Raw genomic sequence first — 20,589 nt, forward strand, 5'->3', positions numbered from 1 at the left:
TCTAACAAGATTGACTTCAATGTCATCATTCACAACAACGTTTTGGCCTTAACTTCCTGTATGGGTGTGTATCGAAAATGTTTTAAACTTGGCTCCTGAACAAGTCTTACCTCTGTTGATGTTGTATGATCAATGACTTTGGTATTATACAAGCTTTGTTTGCACCAAAGCCACACCTCATACGTTTTATATCCGCATTAGTCCGGTGATACCTCTCCTTTATTTCAACACAATGCAGTTCAGCAAATATAACTCCTAAATCAAAATCTTTCACTGATTGTAACATAAGATTCTTATTTGTTTGTTTCGTTTTTTACGCTAATTCAAAGTGCCTTCAAATAAATTAAAAAAGTTTGTGCTTAGAAAGCTTGCATCCTTTGGAGCAGAACCATACAACAAAATATGAAAAGTGCACTATGGTTAACAGCAGCAACTATTTGTAAGCTGTGCATCAGTATTCGACTGTTGAAAGAACAAAAACTAGGCAAATGCTCTTGCTTTTTAGGCTGTCTATGCTGTTACAAATGTGACCTTGTATTTTTTAGCACTACACTTCGCAATGGATAGTTTTCTTATATTGGATGAATGTATTTCAGATGAGTTTTCAGATCATTAATCCAGTCAATTGAAACAAAAAATACGGTCATGTTTACACAAAAGCGCATTTACGAAAATCTTTATCTATGCTTCAAGCTATGGCTACTTCCATAAAATGCAATTAGCAGAACAAAACGCAAGTGAAAATGATCTAATATTTTCTGTTAGATTTTGTAAATGTAACTTACGACAAAGTCATGCAAAACATAAACAAAAGCAACTTTTGATTGATCATATCTCCAAAACGATAGTAAAATGAACGATAATATGTTACATTTGACAGGATTGCAAATGCATTTAGCAATGTCCTTCATCTCTTCAATTCCAACTTTTAAGAATTGTATGGTTTTAAAAATGATGGTTTTTAACTCTTTGAGATTTGAAACATCACAGTGTGCTATAAATATTCAAATTATATTGAACACGAAATTCATAAGTTAATCATATTTTAGACGATTTTATGTTAAACATATCTTCAACTTGATCGCCATGTAGTGTAGGCAAAACTTTGTAAATGTTATATGATGTATGTACAGATGACAGTGTCTCTATGCGGTATGACGTACCATGTCACATGACCATGTAAGAATGAATTAGATATAAATTGGTTGCTGAAATTATGTTAAATAAGCAATACATTGTCATCATAAGAATACAAAAAAAAAAACAAACTTGCAACTACAAATATGCAATTATACGTCTCGCTAAAAAGTACAATTTCATCAATAAATAAAAAAAAAACAGCAAGCATTACCCCTCATTCGGCTTAGGGGTGCACCGCACTTGCTGTCAATGTCATTTCGTTAGTCGTGATATTGTGTGTTGGTCGCAGTATAGTCTATGCACAGAGATGCATCAAATGAAATGACTTCCGTGACAGGAATGTTCAAGTTGTAGAACAGTATTCTCTTCCCTAAGATTCTGCATTTGACCAACTTCAGCGGCAGTAACTTGAAGTTTGTTTTTTTTAAATGTTTCTTAAAAGAATAATATATTTCTGATGAGTCCTGACTTCTCTGTCGAAGTGAGATACCTCATTGACTTGGATGTACGTATGCTATGGATGATTGTATTGTTTGGATAATTATTCCATCACGTATGATTTTCTTTGGTCTCGTTTTCAACCGAAAATGAGTCTCGTTTCTGTTGAGTTTCGGAAGGACTGCTTGGAGTGTATGCTTTGTTTAAGAAAGCAGGCGAGTATGTGAGAAAAGATATTCGATCTTTGTTGAGAACAATAGAAAGCTGGCTCTCCGGCGTCGTACAGCCATGGACAGAAGGCAGAGCATTGCTTCGCTCGGCGCATATTGTAGCCACCCACTCTGACTTTTGGTCTGTGTAGCCATTTTCGCTTTTCAATTCATTTACATGATCAAAGGTGAAAATTTTGTTGCCATTTTTCATCAATTGAATATCGTATGCTTGTTTGGGGTTTGGTTCAATTATGCTCCGTCCTTCTATGGTGGCCTTTGTTTGAATCCTCGACTGTTGCTTTTCAGCCCATTCGTGGTTTGCGCGAGAGCGGTTGCATTTTCTAGAAAAATTATTAACATGGTTTAAAGCAATTTGTCTTGAATTATATCAGGATTTGCTTGTTGTGGTACACTTCATATGGTTTCTCGAGAAATTAATTTTAATACAGTAACGCAAAAGCAAAGGCAGAAACGTGTTTATTTAGCAATATTATTCACAATAACACTTTTTCTGTATATTATTTAGTTTTTAATTGAAACTAACTTCAATAAATTATGATTAAAAACCAACCTTAGAAAACTATGTGGTTTTATTAATTACGGACGTGCTGAGATTGAGCGCCCGTGATTTATTTATCTTAGTTTCATGTTGTCTTATCAGTGACAGTGCACACGTTGCAAGTATAACTACAGCCGCATGATATTTTAACTCAAGAGCCACTTCCGAGAGACCGAAGCACTTGAAATTTAAACCAATTTAAGCTCCCATAGCCTGAACATGCGCTGCAAAGCTCGATGTCAAGTGCATCCCTTGATGTATTTTTAGCAAGTGCTCATCAACTGATGTTTTTTTTTATCATGCACAGCAGATACAACAAGTAGTTACCTCCACACGAGATAGCAGCAGATAAGGAGAAAAACAAAAATTAAGCAGGCAAACGCAACGGCAATGATGAACTCGCTTCCGATGCCGCCACCATGGTTGTTCTGTTCATTTTCAGAATGTGAAAAACCAAATTCAATTGTTGTCTCCCCGCACCTGCTCCCTTCCCATCCAGATGGACATCTGCAAAAAATACACATCTACATTTAGCATTTGCTGTTTGTGTAATAGCAAGTCTTCTGTATTACAAAAAGTATCTGATTTACAGTCTGCATAAGTTTCAAAGGAAGTTGCTAAAGGTCTGAAGTTTGCAATGAATGTTGTTTGGCAGGTATTTGCAGTGACGTTTTTGCTCGATAGAAAAAGTAAATTTTTTGAAGGCTTCAAACCATGCATTCCGATGTTTATTACACAAACATGTTGATACGACCTTTGTGTTAATGTAATAAGCTTCTGTGTCATCACTTGTTGACGGTATTTAGATTTTTGTTGGATACGCTTGCAATGGTGTCAGGTAGGTCAGCTTTTGACGCGTATACACAGAAAAGTTATGTTTTTTTCTAACTAATCCCTTTACTTAAACATTTTTTGTCGTAAGATGTCGAGATAACACGAAATTATGGTTTAGTGATGTTTTGAGATTATTCACGTAACTGGCAGAATACAGTGTTTTTAAAATACGAAGTTTTGCCGAAACCAAACAGGAATGTTGTTTATTCTAACTGCAACTCAGTCTCACTACCTTATATAGCTATCACTCACACAAGAATGAAATAGTTTATAGACTATTGATTTGCATGTTGGAAAGAGGTTAAACGAAAAAAGGAATCCCTCCAGAGTTGATGAGAAGTAGCCTAGTTTAAAGAATTAATCTTAATACGGTTTATTGAAGATTCTCATAACTTTAGCAAAGTTCAACATTATTTTGTTATTTGCATGTTGAGTTTAATCTAAACATGTATTAGAGGGATTTGAACATGAGTTTATACTCTTGATTAAAAGGCTAAAGATTTCAATTACATTAATGTAACATTTATGAACGTATATTTCAAGTAAAATTAATTAATGTAGAATTAGCAGGTGAAAAATTTCAGTGGGGAACTTGGAGGTTCGATTAATCGTGTCACGCAATACAAACACATCAAAATTTAATTTCAAATAAATAACTTCTCTTTACTTAGTCGTTTTCTCTTTTTGATACGAGGATTGTCGTGGTTCATTCAATGTACCAACTTTTTTATATTTGCAAATGTCTAGCTTAATGTGTAGCAATTTAATGTAGTTATATCTGCGCCGTGACAAAACAGCGTGTAGCATTTAGCCTACTTAGCTTAATGTGGTGACCTAAATGTAGCTTTTTGTAAGCCACAACACAAGTTGTCCATTCACTTTTATACCGATAGAACAGATTGTAACACCTAAAAAGTTGGTTTAAAGTGCAGCGATTTTTTTAACAACTTACTCGCAAATTTTCTCCGAGTCACGGATCTTGCATTTTCCTCCATGGAAGCAGCCGCAAATATTGTTTTCTTCCAAATATGTGTAGAGGGCAGCGATTGTTGTATTGGATGCTGCGTTAGTTGCACTTGTGGTATCAATGGAACTCATCTCTGAAATAGAAAGAAAAGTAATTGTTATCGATGCTGAATCGCAAAACTGACAAAATTTTATGAGCTTGTTTTCTGTCTATGCTAATGAAAGTAGTAGAGTCGTAAAAACGACCCTTTAGGTTACAATGAATGGATCTTACGAGTTTGTTTCTAAATGACACCATTTTGATTGCAACCGGCCTAAATGTGTTTGACAAAACTAAAAATGTTAAATTCATCGATTTTTTACCAAGCAGTTCCGAAACTTGAGTTGAAACATTCAACATGACGATCGACAATTATTTTGTAATAACGTTTAAACAAAAAAAAAATGATTTTGTTTTTTCAATGATTCAATATGATGAGAAAACGCGAAACGTAAATTGGAAGCGCAAATACATTTCCAATGAGTGCCTAAAGTGGAAATATTTCGTCTATCTATCCATACATGGTGAGGTTGCAGCCTACTGCAAGTGCTCAGTCGCACGTATTTCCGCTCTCATTTCTGCAGTAGTTTGGATAAAACGTTGGAAATCCCGCAGTTTGTGCAGACATGAACCGACTTGATTGAACGTAAGCGTTTGAAGTTATTTAGCTCAACAAACTTGAAAGAAACAAAAACAACTTCAACCGTATTTAAAACCCACCTTGCAACGTCCAAAAGTTTTATAAAGCATCTAATTTTATTATGATGCAACGCGATTCAATTCAGTTCAGTTGTTTTTATTTCTGACCATCACACATTGATTGTAATACTAAGATAGTATATTTTTTTAATACCTTGTATAATTCACGAACTGTAAAAGCCACGTAGCTTATAACACTGAGGCATTTCTGCAATAATTCTGTTCATAATATACAGTAAGACTAAATTTAATCGGGTCTCAGTAGAATAAATTATTACTGATATATCTGCCGCCATAAACAGTTACTTTTAATGTTTAACAGATAGTTTAAAAAGTCTAAATGCATATGGCTGTTGAAACTAACTACCGAAGACCTATATGCTTTCAAATCAACGTACTATCTTTTGAAATACTGATTATTTTGACATTAGAAGCCTAGTTTCTTCAACAGTTTTGTGAGACTAAAATGTGCGACACAACAACTTATAAGTTTCTCTAAACACCACAAGAAGCTTGCTGCACCATAACAGCAGTTGAAAAACGCTTTAATCTAATCTAAATGGTAATTTCTGTGTTATTTGGTCAATTAACCTAGTTTCGTTCCACTGTTGACTCAAAACAAAACAGGTCGTACATAACCTCAAAGCTCTAATTACAGACCAGTAGAGGGCTTAACTGTTTTTACGGACTCATGTCTACAACATTTTTATCTAGTTCACAAAATAATTATTATTCTATTCAATGCTTTTGAATAGTGATGCCATACATACCTGCGATGTATATAACACTTGTATCCAACGTCTTATTTTAAATTCAGAGGTTGATAAGATACTCTTTTATTTTATTCGAGTAGTATCGGTTTTGTCACAGATTAGTGAACAAATGGAACTTCGCTCTTCGGGTTGGTTAATTGACAGAATTAAAACTTTTTGTCCAATGTGGAATTTGAATACAAATTGTGCTTATATATGCAAAAGCCGACCTTATAAACGTGAATGCCTTTTTCTTTTCTTAAGAAAAAAGTTGCTCTAATGGAGGTGGCATTGAAAAATAAACAACGTATAGGCTGTAGCAGATATTATCTTGCATTTGCTTAACAGTTTGTTGTGCTTTTGGACTCCAGACATGTTCTTTAAATTAAAATCTTAACATCAACTGAAAACAAGTCAATAGTTATGTTTTGACGACAAGTCTACGAAATAGCTTAGCCTACTACATTTTTCAAACGTTTTTTAATGATCATAATCATCATCATCGTTACTGATCAAAGACAAGAAGTTGTTTACTTCCAATGGTATTATGTGAAAATATACTATAAAATGGTGATTCCTTTGAACATGACGTATCATGCACAGTGTGACTGTAAAGCTTATCAGCTAATCAACTATATTAGTTATGTTGACAACACGAAAACGGATTGTGGGAATATTGACTAGCTTGCACAGCTAAAATCGAAAAAGTCTGAAAAATGCTGCAAAGCTGAGATCAATCAGACAAAAATCTAGACAAATTCTGAAGCTTCATGCATGATTCTGGTAAGCTGCAGAGTTTGAAGCGATCATGTTTTACATCGTGTTTTGCATTATGAGAAAAATTTTAAGTTAAAACTCTGTACGGTTAAAATACTGACAAAATTTTTACCTTTCAAAATTTGCATGAAATACTTGCCCACAACGAAATAATTTAAATCTGTTTCAGTAATATGCAAATTTACAAATGACTACGCAGATTAAAAGATAGGCTAAAGCAAGTAAAACAACTTTGCAAAAGAAACATTATAACAAACAAATAAATTGCATAAGCAAACAATCAACTTAAAACAATCTGTAAAGATTGTACGCTAAACGGAATAAATGTACTGTTTTCTGGTGAATTTAATTTTCTGCATTTTTTACATGAGTAACTTAGGTAGCCTAAATACTGTAACTTCAACAACTCACAACAACTATCACTACAGGCCACTGTCATGGCAAACATTGCGATTTACAATATCACAAGTTTGCGCCATGCGAAGTTTTCAGAAAACCAGATTTCAGCACTATTTGCTGTACAATAACCACGGCTGCAATAACTTATGACTGTGTGAATACTTTTTATTCATTCTGTAGCTTGTATCGATTGTCACGTTGAAATAAAAAGAAACAAATTGGTTTAGTATTTTTTATCTGCAACTTCCTAATTCATCACAGAACAACTGTTTTAATTTATTTTTTTAGTGTCCTAATCCTACTCCGTACTGAATTGGACATTATTGTACATCATTCTATTCAGCTGTAAAAACACATAGCCCATATCGAGTTACAGCTTATATACTAACACATAAAATGTTGTGTTGGAAAGTATTTAGCCTACATAATAAATAGGCTATGCTGCATGAGAAACGATAAACAAGAATTGATATCAAATCGTTTAGGTTGATTTTAGTTTCCAAACGCATGATTGTATTCGCTAGCGGCTAGCGAATGACCACCCAAGAAAAGTTACTGAATTAAGTGTACAAAATGTCTAAATTTAAAATGAGCTGCCAAGACCGTGCGCCCCCAATGCCGTCGATAAGATTAATAAAATGGGACCGAATGGGCGAAAAATGTTTGCAAAAAAGAGAGCAAGTTTTTGCTCAAGTTTTTTTTTGGAGGACACATGACCAAGTGTCTCCCCCTGGATGCGCTACTGCCTAACAACACTAAACCTAACAAACAACAAACTACCCACACAGTATGTATAGTTGGTTAGCGCATGACTTCTGGAACGAAGAAGCTTCAAGATCAAGCCGCGCTGGTTCGAATCTCGGGGTGTGCGCTTGAGCAACGCACTTTAAGGACTGCTCTCCATTCAGCGGCGTCTAATGGATGGATTAATATTCGATTAATTCCCCGGCAACAAGACTTCAATAATCGAAAACTTCACTTTGTCAATCTCGGTGACCGGGCCGCGAAATTTTTTTTCCCACGAGATTTCTGTCTCATTGATTCTAGTCTCTCTAAAAGTAAGATTTTCCGAAAGTGTTTTGAGAGATTGGTTGATTCAGATTGCGAAATAACTATTTGCCAATGAAATTCTGCAATGATAATAAAATATAAGCTTTCCCTAACCCTACTTTTTTTGAAAACCTCTTGTGCGCCGCAAAAATTAATTTAATGAAAAAAAAAGTTTGACTTCGACGTGCGTCGAACCCTCGTTCTGACGAACACTAGGCAGAGGATGAAACCACTGAACCAACCGTGCCAACGAGAAAATGTTGCATTCACACGGTTTTAATACACACTTTTATCAAAATATGTAAATGAGGCAGAAATCTCGTGGGAAAAAAAATTCGCGACCGGGCCTGCGTCAGTGATTCAAAGCCTCTACAGTCTACATAGTCTACAAGTATACGAAACTGCCAGGATTAAGCTCTTCAAGAAGCTTTCTCAGTCCGAGAATAAAGATTTAATCAACCAAAAAAAAAAACACATAATCTTGAAAAGGTTGCTGTTTTGTAAAAAATGGTTAATAAAATTTTCTTACCGTATTGGAAGTTTCAACTTTATTTTCAGCTGTAAGCATTGTGCACAACAGTCTTGAGCGGAAGGAATCGAAGTTTGTTATAGCTTACGTAACAATGCCCTGAAACTTAGTTAGACAAGTGGTTTAGATGAAAACAAAATATTTTCAAATTTTAGAATATTTCTGTTTCAAACAGTCTTACCGCTAAGTAGGTTGTACAAAAATTTATGACCTAGTTGCAGCCATATATTGAAAATAATAAAACATGCAAAACACTTTCAAATGGCTTCATCAATCTAAGTCAAGTCACAGTAGTAAACAAACGAAGCAGAATGCTTGCACAACTTTTAGGAGAATTGTGAAAGTGAACACTTACGTCTGCTAACAGAAACCGCTGAATGACTTTGTGTATTCCTAACAAACAAACAAGATGATGAAGCGAAAACAGTGTTGTGAAAATCAGTTTCTCACTAGAGGCAATGGTTAATTTATCAAAACATATACTGTGTAGTTACGCTTGCATTCCAAGAAGAGATGTCGCAGGTCACTACAGATTTGCACAGCTGTGTGTGAAAAGTGTTGCCATTACAAAAAGCAAAAATTATTTATTTGTACGTTTTGTCCATTGACGTACGTTTTTTTTTATCACGGTTTTTCGCTTGCAGCTCAATTTTGCGTAAAGTAAATATACAAGCAATACGTGGAATTTGAACCTGTGTAATCTACCAATACGCTGTCTCATTCCGTAAGCCGTATATTGTAAAATGTCAAAAATTAGAGCCCATGTCAGATGAAAAAAAAGTGAACAAAACTACCATAGTATTATATTTTCCAGCAACTCAAAATTGTACATGTATACTGTAAACTAATGAATTTAAAGTTGTTTTTATAAAGGGTTTTGTTCGTTATTTTGATATATTTGTTTAAGATACAAAATAAATTATTAAATATTACAAAGTGAATATGAGACCAATTTTGGAAACTTAGAGATGTAGCCTACCAGCACCAATATTATAAACATTGCAATTCTGGCAAATAAAATTAGTGAATTATGATTCATGGTTGCAATCACTTTTATCTGACATGTTAACTTCTACATTTCCTTGCTGGGCTATAAACTAACTTGTTATAATGCCAGAGTTATAATGGGCGTGGGCGAAACACGGTGTCTATCGCTGTCAATTCTTGCTACAAATCGGCTGCCGAGAAACATATTGTTGATTGGATGGTCTGAATGGCTAGCGTGGAAGCTACACCGTTATGGTTAGCGAATCGCAACTGCTCGCTGTACTAGTGAGTGCTCAGCCTTGTGCTGATAGCCGGGAAGAACGCCCCCTTTCTTCACAATGTCCCCTGGCGCCTGCTGGTTTTGTTGGCTCTTTTCTTTCCACAAAGATAAGAGTTAAACTGACTGGTAAAGCGGTGGTCGAATACCTTTGTAGCCTATCAATGCCTCTAGTTTCAATCGCTAGCCTCCCCGACCCAGCTGGGCGAACCTGCGTCAACGTCTGGCCAGTGCACATCCGTGCTCGCCGAATCAAAGCTTACTCTTCTCCAGTGAGTATGTATTACAATCCCACCTATATTTTTTGTTTCTATTGATTAATCGAGCCTCTGCTCCACATTTTTATTTGAATTTTGTTTGCAACGAGAACCAAATTATCCTTAAATAGTTGACTCTCTTCCTCGTGGTAGACCCCAATTTTATCCGCTCTGCCTACTGGCAGACCGGGTATAAGAGTCAAGTACCTGCGCCGAGGTCGCGTGAGGGAGACGTGGGCGCCGCCCGGCGGTCAATTACTGCCGGTTCCAGCGTCCACACGCGACGGGTCGCCCGGCCCGTCGCAGGCCATCTTTCTGGGCAATGCAGAAAGAGCCTGTCTCCCTGGCCCGCTCCGCCATTCTAAATTTGCGGACGGGTCATGTAACGTTTTCGATCCACACTCTCCCTCCACAGGTACCTCGACTCCCCAGCCTGGCCCCCGCGACCTAAGCTGGTGGACTTACCCCTCCGGGTGCATCGTCACCCCTAAATCACGCCGCTCCCCGCCGCCGCGGGGTGTGGCAGGCCGGTTTTCTAAAGTCTTCGACCTGGCTATGTTTGTTTGTGCTCTCTCGCCGTGTCAATTATTTGTACCCGTGCGCTGTTGATGCAAATAAAACAGTTTAACACTAGTGGTGCGATACTGACGAGCCCAGCCTCATGGGCGAAACACGGTGTCTATCGCTGTCAATTCTTGCTACAAATCGGCTACCGAGAAACATATTGTTGATTGGATGGTCTGAATGGCTAGCGTGGAAGCTACACCGTCATGGTTAGCGAATCGCAACTGCTCGCTGTACTAGTGAGTGCTCAGCCTTGTGCTGATAGGCGGGAAGAACGCCCCCTTTCTTCACAATGTCCTCTGCCCTGGCGCCTGCTGGTTTTGTTGGCTCTTTCTTTCTACAAAGATAAGAGTTAAACTGACTGGTAAAGCGGTGGTCGAATACCTTTGTGGCAGAATGTCTTCAACCTGGCTATGTTTGTTTGTACTCTCTCACCGTGTCAATCTTTTGTACCGTGAGCTACTGATGCGAATAAAACAGTTCAACACTAGTGGTGCGATACTGACGAGCCCATCCTCATGGGCGAAACACGGTGTCTATCGCTGTCAATTCTTGCTACAAATCGGCTGCTGAGAAACATATTAATCATAACGGTTTCCTTTTCACTCTGTTGTTTTGACAGTAGCATCTTTAACTTGCCTGAATGTTCCCACTTTGTATAGATCCATTTGTTTGCGGTCAGTATGTTTCAACGGTTTGGTTTGAAGCTAACAGACACAATCTAAGTATCATTTACGATTGTTAGGAGAACTATAGTATCATTGTCATGGATATCTCTCGATTTTGAAGATGTTTGTCTTTGCAGATATGTTATCAGTACGATTTTAAATGACTAATAAGTCAAAGTTGAGCTTTAAAAGTTTGGTAGCATTTGAGCAAATGAAAGAACAGATTGCAAATTTGCTGGGCCCCATTTTCAGCCTAACCATCATCTGGCCTGCTTTTTTTCCGAATCATAGAAAATGTATGCTAATATAGCAGTATAAACGTTTGAAGAAACAAAAGCCAAAAACTAAACTTTGATCCAAGAAAATACATTTTTTCAACGTATACGCGATGCAACAGTCAACGACGCAAAATGATTTTTTCAGCAATACTTCTTACAACCTCAAAAAATTGAAGTAATAAAGACAAAAAGTATTTCTTCTTTTTGTTTATTTTTCTAATTTAAACCAGTCTATCATGCGACTTTTCGTTAATAGCAGTAGAAACAAATTTGCACAAACCATTACATGACTGAGCACGTTACTACACGTGCTGTATTAGATTGGTAGTGATATTTTTATTTTTTGACATAACGGTCAATATAGAATACGTGATATCACGCAGATGTCAAAAAATCATTTATTTTGATGAACGAGACCACATAATGGGTGCACCTATGTCTGCTTTCCGGATGTAGAGGTTTGTGCAATAAAATGAGGAAATATCTATTGTAATTTCGCCATTATAAGCTACATTTCTTTTTTGATAAACACGAGCAAAATGTTGCACAATTACATTCTATCCATTACCTTGTTCTTCTCCAATACAGAATGAAAATTGCCCACATCACAATTACAACAAGAGCCGCTTCCATGAATGAATGAAGGCTTTTCTTCTACGTTAATCCCAAAGACTAATAAATACGTTTTACTCATGTGGTTATTTTGATAAAATTACTTCCCAGATCGAGATTGAAAAAACACCCTCATGATATTTCACGAATGATTTCGATCTAAAAGTTAAAGCGAAGACAAACTCCCGCGACTCAATGTATACAACGGTCAAGGTATGTAGTAGCTGATAAAAGGAAAACGTTGTCCCGGAACGGATTATGAAACAACCACACCCACTTCAGCCAAGGCGTGCTAATTAGACGTTGTGACCTAACAGACGACGATTCGTTGATCCGTCGCTCAATCTTAGAATAGATTTGCGAACCAATTCCTTCTTGAAAGAAAATTGATCGAAGTTTTGTTGACACTTGACAATTACGAATTACATCATTGACCACAGATGTAAACTTGTTGTGATTCACAATTGTCGCCTGTCACCTTAACTTCGACAAATCTTCTTCAGGAAAGAATTGTTTGGATATCAATAACTTCAAACCTAAACTTGTTGAGTGAACTGACATTTTGCGCAGTAAACGTGCAAAGTGCATAGGCAGTTTCATGTTTTCACACCATCATACTTACCACATTTTTTTACAAATGACTGAATAATGTGGTGTATTTTAGCAAACAAACCCAGACAGCAAAAGCCGTCATTTTTACATCGGTTAAACATCTGCAGACGTTGAATCAACGTAAAAATAACGAATTTTGTTGTCTGGGAAGTGATCTTGACTTTCGGAATGAACTAACAGATACGGAAACAAAAGAATCACAAATTCAAAAACCGACATCATTACGATTCTGGGTCTTCCGTTTCCGATAAAATCAAAATGTTATTGAGTTCTCCTTCATTGTTTGGTCTTGTCGGCTGAAATAGGGTTAAAAATGACGTGATGCAATGAAAGTTATTCTTAAAATAGAACGTAAGAGCTGAGTAGTTAACATCAGCCGCCTACAATTTCGTCATGGAAGCACAATTTTAACCAACTCTAGGCTACTTAGTGATAATACGGTCAAAGTTCTGCCATCTTCATTTCTATGTTATTGTGTTACTGCAGGTGCTTAAATTACTAGTAATCAAGTCCAAGTATATTTGTATGCAGTTCAACTAAAGACTTTATGTTAAGTGAACAGAAAGTCAAGTAAGCCAGTCTTTGTGTTGTCTATAAGACCGTCATTAGGTATCATGGCAAAGACAGTGTCAAATGTTTTGAGTGGACAGCGACCTGGCAGCCTTTCAATCAACTCACTTATATTGATGCTAGTTTCTGCTCATTTTAAAAGGTACCAAATTTGGGGAAATTTTTTTTTGTGTCGAAAAACGTCAAATTGTGTTTAATGTCATGCGTCAACAAAAATGATATCGATGAGTCCAAGAAATGAGGCCGTCTGCGCAATGCTTGACGACATGTTTGAAGGTGGACATGTAGATTAGGTTCTCGCCCACCCTTCTACTCAATCCTTAACCATCAATCACTTAGCATAAGCCTGGTTATAAGAAAAAACTTGAAAATTAAGTTGGTGCGTTTCAAATTGGTTCTTTAAAGACGCCACAGTTCATTTGTGTATTGCCGGTAGGATGATTTGCTGACTCACGCTGACGCTGCAATAACTGAAAGAATCTGCTTTACTTAATCAATAGCGAAAATGACGTACGAAGGACTTACCATGTCTGATGAGCACATCCACATGTGGTCTACAATAAACTTCAATTCGAAAACATCACCCCAATTGGAAGGCAATTCTACGTCTGATTCCCAAATTGTGTCAGAGCTGAACAGTATCGCAAATCTTATGTTAAAATGCCCAAATTTATCTTTTTTATGTTATGTGACTTTCATAAGGCTAAACAATAGGCTACTACGAACGCTCGACTTTACAGCCTAAAACCTTATCACCAGGGATAGAAAATCGGGTAACAACAGTCTTGCTCTTTGTGTGAAAGAGAGCGTTCTTTCTGGTTGTAATCATAAGGATGAGTAGGCTACTCACTAGTGTAGCAAGCAATTACGATTTGCTAACCATAACGGTGTAGCTTCCACGCTGTCTGTCTGTGGCGGAATTAGTGGTGGGATACTGACGAGCTAGCCTCATGGACGAAACACTGTGTCTATCCCTGTTAATTCTTGCTACAATCGACTCTACAACATATGATGTGCTTTTTGTTAACGTCAATTCAACAACTTACTACTTCGACACTCACTTAGGATTTTTCATGAGTTCCACCTTTTCGTTCCAGTTCAACCATGAACCAGTTATAAATACCGACTGGGCTGGACCAAACCACTGAATTTTTCGCACAATCGTATCTGCACAGCAACGTTTGTCGTTTTAAAATTTACTCAACAAAGATGAATTGCTGGTCTCTAATAAAGATTGTAAATTAGTTTGTGATACATTGCTAGATGTAGAAAGATCACACAACGGGACTTCATCAAATTCAGTTCCACAAGGCATACAAAGAACGGCTCTTCTTTTTGTGACAGTTTGTAGCACTGTTGCAATGGGATGTTTAAGAAGAAGAACAAAGGGTTTTTAATGCTTGGTCTTAAATCTAAACTAACGGAGCAGACTTGCAGAAAAATTGTCGGACTAAACCGTTTTCCTCTTTGGTGCTAAAGTGAAATTTTGAACATATTAAGTTACTGTCACCTCTGTTATTGCACTTTTGTTAGCATCTCATGCCTCATGGTGGAAACCGAGGAGATAGAATTAAGCTTTAGGAAGGCCAGTCACGTTGTTAAGATGTTAATTTTGAATTATTACTGTTTCGATGGAAAGATTGTGTGACAGACGATATGGAAATAGTGGGAGTGAAAGAGGAAGATGCTGCTGACAGAGTGATGTGAAGGACTGTAATCTGTTGAAGTGGTAATAAAGCCAGACGAAGACTGTTTCGATTATTTAAAATTACACTGTAAAATTATAGACAGAAACACTGGTGACAAATACCTTAAAATTATGCAACAGTCCTTTGACCTCAGTGCAATGGCATTAAAAAACGATTGAAACTAATACCGTTTCATGCATAAACCTCGGAAAAAAAACTTTCATTCACCTGATTTCGCCACAGTATTTCTTCTTCGGATGCACATCATTGCTGTGTTCGATGGAGTTTTGGAGACCTGAGTAAAGAAGCAAAAGCAAGAACTCTTGAAGTTACAATATGTGATAATAAAAAAGTAAAATAATTATCCTCAGACACCACTTCGTGGCATAAAGGTATTTTTATTTCATCAAGTTGAGAAGGGACTTGCTTTTTCTGAAACACAATTCTCGCTTTTCATTGAAATAAAGCTAGAAATGATCTCAAAAATGATTATGGTTTTTAACCTGACCTGCACAATAAGGAGAATATTGCAAAGCAGTTTCGTTGCATACCGTTGTATATTTTCATAAAGGAGAAAGTTTCTCCTTTTGCTACGAGATAAAATACCTCTAGGATCGTAATTTTGAACATAAATAATTACGCTGTCAGGGAATTGCTAAACTTATTACAAAATTTTCTTTAAGTCAGTTGAAATAAGTTTGTACAAGATGTTATTTTTTATTTTTAGACATTCCAAAAAAAATTGCGTTTTTGATATGCCCGTCAGTTTATTTCGATCAAGCACTGGTTTTTCCACTTTTGCTGTTGTTATGACGTTTCTACTGTGTAATAAATAGACAAAATAGCAAATGATGTCAGCCACCGTAATAAAGACTTGTAGTTTGTTTATTGTGTAATACACTACACCCTAAACGTCACTGAAATTGACTGATGAGCTTTAAATTTGCGAAGTTCGTGATTCAAAGATCCCAGCTGTATGGAAGTTTTATGGTAGCAAAGTTTGTTTTTCCGCAGGTAGGCCTACATAATTTTCAACCATGAGAGGCGCCTTGAATGTTTTATTTTATTTTATTCAAGACTAGACACGATTTGTAGAAAATGCAAAAACGATCACCAAAAAATGACAAAGCAGTCTCGTTGCACGCCCAGTAAGTAATCCACCGTTACATGAACTGAAGGATTTTAATGCTTTGTCTGATGAAAAGTTAAGATAAAAGAAACACGTTTTTGGAGAAGCATATTTGTATCAAAACAACAAAACCACCACAAATTTCAACCACATTAGCAAACCAACAAAGATAACTTTCTTTTTCAATAAAGATTTTGTCCAATTCGGAATTTGATTTTAATTCTTGCTGCTATGGCACGATTGACAATGAGGGTGTTCACTGTAACGCACTAAGTTTAATTACGAAGCAATGACTCGCATCAGTTTGAGTGATTGACATTTTCAAACTTTGGTTGGGCCCAAGTACTAATAAATACAACAAAAAGAATCTTGTTTGCTGAAGCCAACCTTTGACTCTTTTTAGTTTTGTGTCTATTTCGTACTTGTGCTTGCAGTTTTTATCAATGAAAAGGATGCATACCCGTGGTGTCATGGAAGCAAAATCTTCACATTTCATATGATGTGAAAAACAAAAATGAGAAGCACAAAAAACGGACTGGTCATTATTTGTAGCCGAATAGTTTATCACAAAAGAACTGTTTCGGATAATGCAAATTTTTGTTTAAAAGTCGCCTCTACAACAATAACTACATGTGACGTACCTAGTTTAAAATAGAATCTAACCTATCATTTGAAACATTCATGTGTTGCGCCATATTTCGCTAACGATACTTTATTGAAGATACAATTTTCTAAATGCACTTACGCGACATAAATAGCTGTTTCCAAAAAAAGCTAAATATTTTTTGTAAATCACACGCTAAATGCGATTAAAAGCTGTGAATCACGATACACCAAAAGCTTATGACTGAACAGAAAGGGTGACAATATCACCTTGTGAAATCTACATGTTAAATTGTTTCTCATTAATCTTGTCACAGTAAACAGACCAGATAATTGCATTTTTTGTTTAAAAACAGCACAGACCTTTCAAAAACATGTTTTATCAATATGTTAAGTAGACAATAAGTTAAAAAACACTGCAACGGTACAAAATTTGAAGCTGCCTTGTGGACAATTTAAAGTATAGACTGGACTAAGCTATCAAACTTAAAGATTATGAGTCAAAGTAGCCCACTGTGCAAACATTGCCGAAAAAGCTTGTTAAAAAATGGAATAATAGCCTAAGTCTAAACAAAAAACAGCTTTCCTGTCATGCATGCATCTGCTTCTCCCGCCATGCCTGTTATAGCCTTAATGGTTTAATTTGCATTTGTTCTCTGTTTGTTGTCGTCATGTAATAGAAAATTCTTCTGTGGAGTAGAAAACTGTTTCTTGTAAGATATAAACCAGAAGTTTGATGGCGTTAAGATTATTACTATTTGCTTGTTGCAAAAAGACAACTTTCAAGATATATATGGACATGCAAATACATAGTCTGCGAAACATAGCCTAAGTTTGCTTTTAATATACAGTTGTGCACGCATAAATTTAAGTGGTGTCAATTCCTGTCAGGTTTGTGTCAAAATCCTTTATTTCATTCATTAGTATTTGTGTGACATCAAATAATTAATCAAGCTTGTAATATTTTCAGCTGCAAAATCAATTTTTTTTTTTTATAAAATATGGAAGAAATAAAAGAAAAGTAGCATAGAATTAATGACCTTTAACAGTTCATCTGCAGGAGGATTAACTTAAAAAAATTACTAGTTTTACTTAAAATCACACCAAGTTATAGCATATCGCGATTTCGGATATCAAATCCTCCTGACTACAAATGCGACACAATAACTTGATATAAATTGGACTGGACGTACATTTTACTTAAAAGTTAGGTTTTCCGCCCCTAAATATTAGAATAAATTAATAGGGCCTATAAGCTACTAATTTATGCTAAACATGTCGAACACCAAGGTCTAAACCTAAATCTTTGTTACTTGGCTTAAGGCACTGTAACAAGTTTAGAACCAATGTTTAACAACAAACTTACCGGGTCAGTGCTCACCGGGTCAGTGCTCACCGGGTCAGCAGAACTTGTTCTCACTAGCTCATCATGATCATGATCGGGTGCGAAGCCATCTGACTAAACAATTTTCACAAAACACGATTTAGTAATTTTTTCAAACAAAGTCAGCTTAAGCGATGTATTCAATCGAATCCAAAAAAGACGTTAAGTCTTAGTCATCAAACACTGCGCCTTTCACTGCATTACGATTCATTAATTTGTTTTCATATCAACAATCACAATACATCAATATCCTAGCTACTAATAAATAACCATCTATAATGAGTTGTTCAAAAATCACATGACGCCATTTTTTGCTTTTTTCCAATCTCATCTTCTGTTCCATCCCACGCTACATTGTGACGTAGCCTACTATAACGTTAACTCATCGCGAATAGCTCAATTTACCGTCATATGTGATATCCGAACAACATGAAAGTCTAGTAACAACAAAAGGCTGGATATTATTTTAATTCAAGACATTAATGTACAAAGAATTATTATTGTCTGCAGTGGTGCACTCAGAGGACACATGTAATAAATATAATATAAGCTTACATAAAGTAATGTAGCTAGACGACTGAACATATTCAACAACTTATTAACGTGAGCACTTACTTCTGTTTGTTCAGATATAGCTAGAGTCCGAAATCCAAAAAAACTCAACAACTTTGCAATCAACGCTCCCATTGTGATTGGTTTGACCTGAAAATTCATTATCAAGAAGTTCTGTAGCTTAAAAGGTATTCTTGACAGGAGCAATTGAAACTTCAACGTGTGTGTGTAAAATGAATTCTATCTTAATGGCTTTCTACTGTATAAAGATAAACCATAAAATGGGCTACCGTGAAAGGCTCAGTTGAGAATAGGCTACGTCTGAAAGCAAACTACAACAGCTGAGACTCTGTATGACTAACGACAACGCTATGCATGTTAACGTTAATTTTCGTAGATCCAACATACTTTACACTAAACAACAAAAAATATTTTCAGTTTGCATTTTTAATCGAAGAGTCGTCAAAAAAAAATTGCACTTGACGGATTTCATATTTCAAAACCTTTCATTCGGATGAAAAAATTGTGCAACAGTTGAGTAAAACAATGCAACCATGAACTGAATATTTTCGATTAGGTGTGAACACATGATGGTTTCTACAAAAAAAACTTTTCATAGATGGTTGTCAGGAATATTTCCGAACATATCACCTCATGCTTGTAAAGCAAATGGGTAAATCAAAACTAAAGCATATTATAATTCTTGGCTTGACACGCCTTGTGTTTCATTAACGTTTTGCATCAAGAAAGCCAACGTAGGATAGGTTACTGACATTCATAATTATTTTAAAGAAAATTTAACGAATCTTTAGTTGAGCCTACTTCCCCACTTACCAGATTTAGCTAAAAAAATTCCAAAGCAAACATGCAATCTAACTATAACAACATAAAAACAAAAAATATACCACAAAATGAAAAAAAAAAATTAAAATCAAAATTCTTCTTATTTCGTCACAATTAGTAATGATGTCATGACAAAAAAGACAAAGATTGTAGATTTGTACAAGGTTTCCCAACCTTGTAAGGAATAAAAAGTGAAGGCAACGTCCTACAGTAGACTACCTGCAAACTTCTACCAAATTGACCGATGATGCAAGAGAAGGATACAAACCAGGGATATCAAGAAGGGAATACGAAGGTTTATATTACGTCTGACAATGGAAGGGCTTCTGTTTATCGTGAAATGACAATTGGCACCAATACTAGTTTAATAAATGTTGGTATGATAACGTACATTGCGCTATTAGCATCAGGCCTAAATATTCACTGCATGCTCGTGGTTAAGTCTACTTGTTAATTCAACTAGCTTACCCCTATGCTTGCTTTACATCTAGCCGACTGCAAAGGCTTTGTTAAGAAAAACAGCTTTCTGATAACTTTTCAACTGTCTATTCCAGTATTTTTTGTATATGCTCTAAGTAACTGTTGCTAACTGATTTCTGTAGCTGACAGTACAGGCTACTAACTGCACTACAAATCTTTCTGCAATTAGCAGCGATAGGCTGAGTGGATAGGAAGAAGCTTCTGTTTTTTACAAGCTCCACAATCATGCAGTTGCATGGAAGCAAGTAGCCTAAAGCAGCTTACAAACAAATCTTAGATTTCTTATTATGACACCGTAAGCACCGTTTAAACATTTTTTTTGTTTCTTTCGCTTTCAAAGTTTAAACTTGGAAAGGCAGTGCCAACTGCTACCCTTTGTTCCATGAACAAAAATCGGGCACTTTTTCTCAGTACGGTAGCCTTTGAGTAGCAGATAACCAAGTTTCTTCACCCTTCCCCTTAAATTCACCGCTGGCTTGTTACAGTGTACCGGTATCTCAATCTTTTTGAGGACGCAAAGTACAATGATTGTTTTTTGTAAGGTAGGCTACCGTAGGACAAGACAATATGACTGCTTTCTGTTGCCTCCTTGCAACTGAGCTGTCCAGGAAATGACTACTGTATATTTTTGACAAGACGATTTGTTTCATGTCCATAGACGCTCGCTATTAGGACATTGTGTTTTTGGGT

The 20,589-nt window shown here is 36.2% G+C and overlaps 3 protein-coding genes across 3 annotated transcripts in view; 1 reads left to right on the top strand and 2 right to left on the bottom strand.

Annotated features, from left to right (window-relative positions):
• Window positions 1-572: 572 nt before the first annotated feature.
• LOC145786787 (uncharacterized) lies at window positions 573-5,812 on the bottom strand. Its single transcript, XM_082598529.1, has 4 exons — window positions 5,659-5,812; window positions 4,136-4,283; window positions 2,677-2,856; window positions 573-2,131 (listed from the first exon to the last, which is right to left on the bottom strand). Exons 2-4 carry the CDS (start codon window positions 4,279-4,281, stop codon window positions 1,690-1,692), a joined length of 768 nt encoding a protein of 255 aa, XP_082454655.1. The 5' UTR covers window positions 4,282-4,283; window positions 5,659-5,812; the 3' UTR covers window positions 573-1,689.
• A 6,802-nt stretch (window positions 5,813-12,614) lies between these two features.
• On the bottom strand, window positions 12,615-19,473 carry LOC145786644 (uncharacterized). The gene is made up of 7 exons (XM_082598339.1): window positions 19,411-19,473; window positions 18,640-18,726; window positions 18,007-18,099; window positions 15,137-15,203; window positions 14,282-14,387; window positions 13,746-13,851; window positions 12,615-12,946 (listed from the first exon to the last, which is right to left on the bottom strand). The coding sequence occupies exons 2-7, from the start codon at window positions 18,709-18,711 to the stop codon at window positions 12,872-12,874; spliced, it is 519 nt and encodes a 172-aa protein (XP_082454465.1). The 5' UTR covers window positions 18,712-18,726; window positions 19,411-19,473; the 3' UTR covers window positions 12,615-12,871.
• A 137-nt stretch (window positions 19,474-19,610) lies between these two features.
• Window positions 19,611-20,589, top strand: part of LOC145786533 (T-complex protein 11-like protein 1) — a 33,116-nt gene continuing 32,137 nt past the window's right edge. Inside the window, exon 1 of the mRNA XM_082598202.1 lies at window positions 19,611-19,792. The gene's annotated coding sequence lies outside the window, so the exon portion shown is untranslated. The remainder of the gene's footprint in view (window positions 19,793-20,589) is intronic.

Source organism: Aplidium turbinatum, chromosome 17 (genome assembly GCF_918807975.1).
Source record: "Aplidium turbinatum chromosome 17, kaAplTurb1.1, whole genome shotgun sequence".
Classification (NCBI taxonomy): Eukaryota; Metazoa; Chordata; class Ascidiacea; order Aplousobranchia; family Polyclinidae; genus Aplidium; species Aplidium turbinatum.

Coding starts and splice junctions, on each gene's coding strand:
- LOC145786787 (XM_082598529.1), bottom strand. CDS start 4,281: ATGAGTTCCATTGATACCACAAGTGCAACTAACGCAGCATCCAATACA. Junction 2,857..4,135: donor GACTCGGAGAAAATTTGCGA/GTAAGTTGTTAA, acceptor TATTTTTTGCAG/ATGTCCATCTGGATGGGAAG. Junction 2,132..2,676: donor TGCTGCTATCTCGTGTGGAG/GTAACTACTTGT, acceptor TAATTTTTCTAG/AAAATGCAACCGCTCTCGCG.
- LOC145786644 (XM_082598339.1), bottom strand. CDS start 18,711: ATGGGAGCGTTGATTGCAAAGTTGTTGAGTTTTTTTGGATTTCGGACT. Junction 13,852..14,281: donor GAACTCATGAAAAATCCTAA/GTGAGTGTCGAA, acceptor GATACTGTTCAG/CTCTGACACAATTTGGGAAT. Junction 12,947..13,745: donor GGATGTGCTCATCAGACATG/GTAAGTCCTTCG, acceptor ACCCTATTTCAG/CCGACAAGACCAAACAATGA.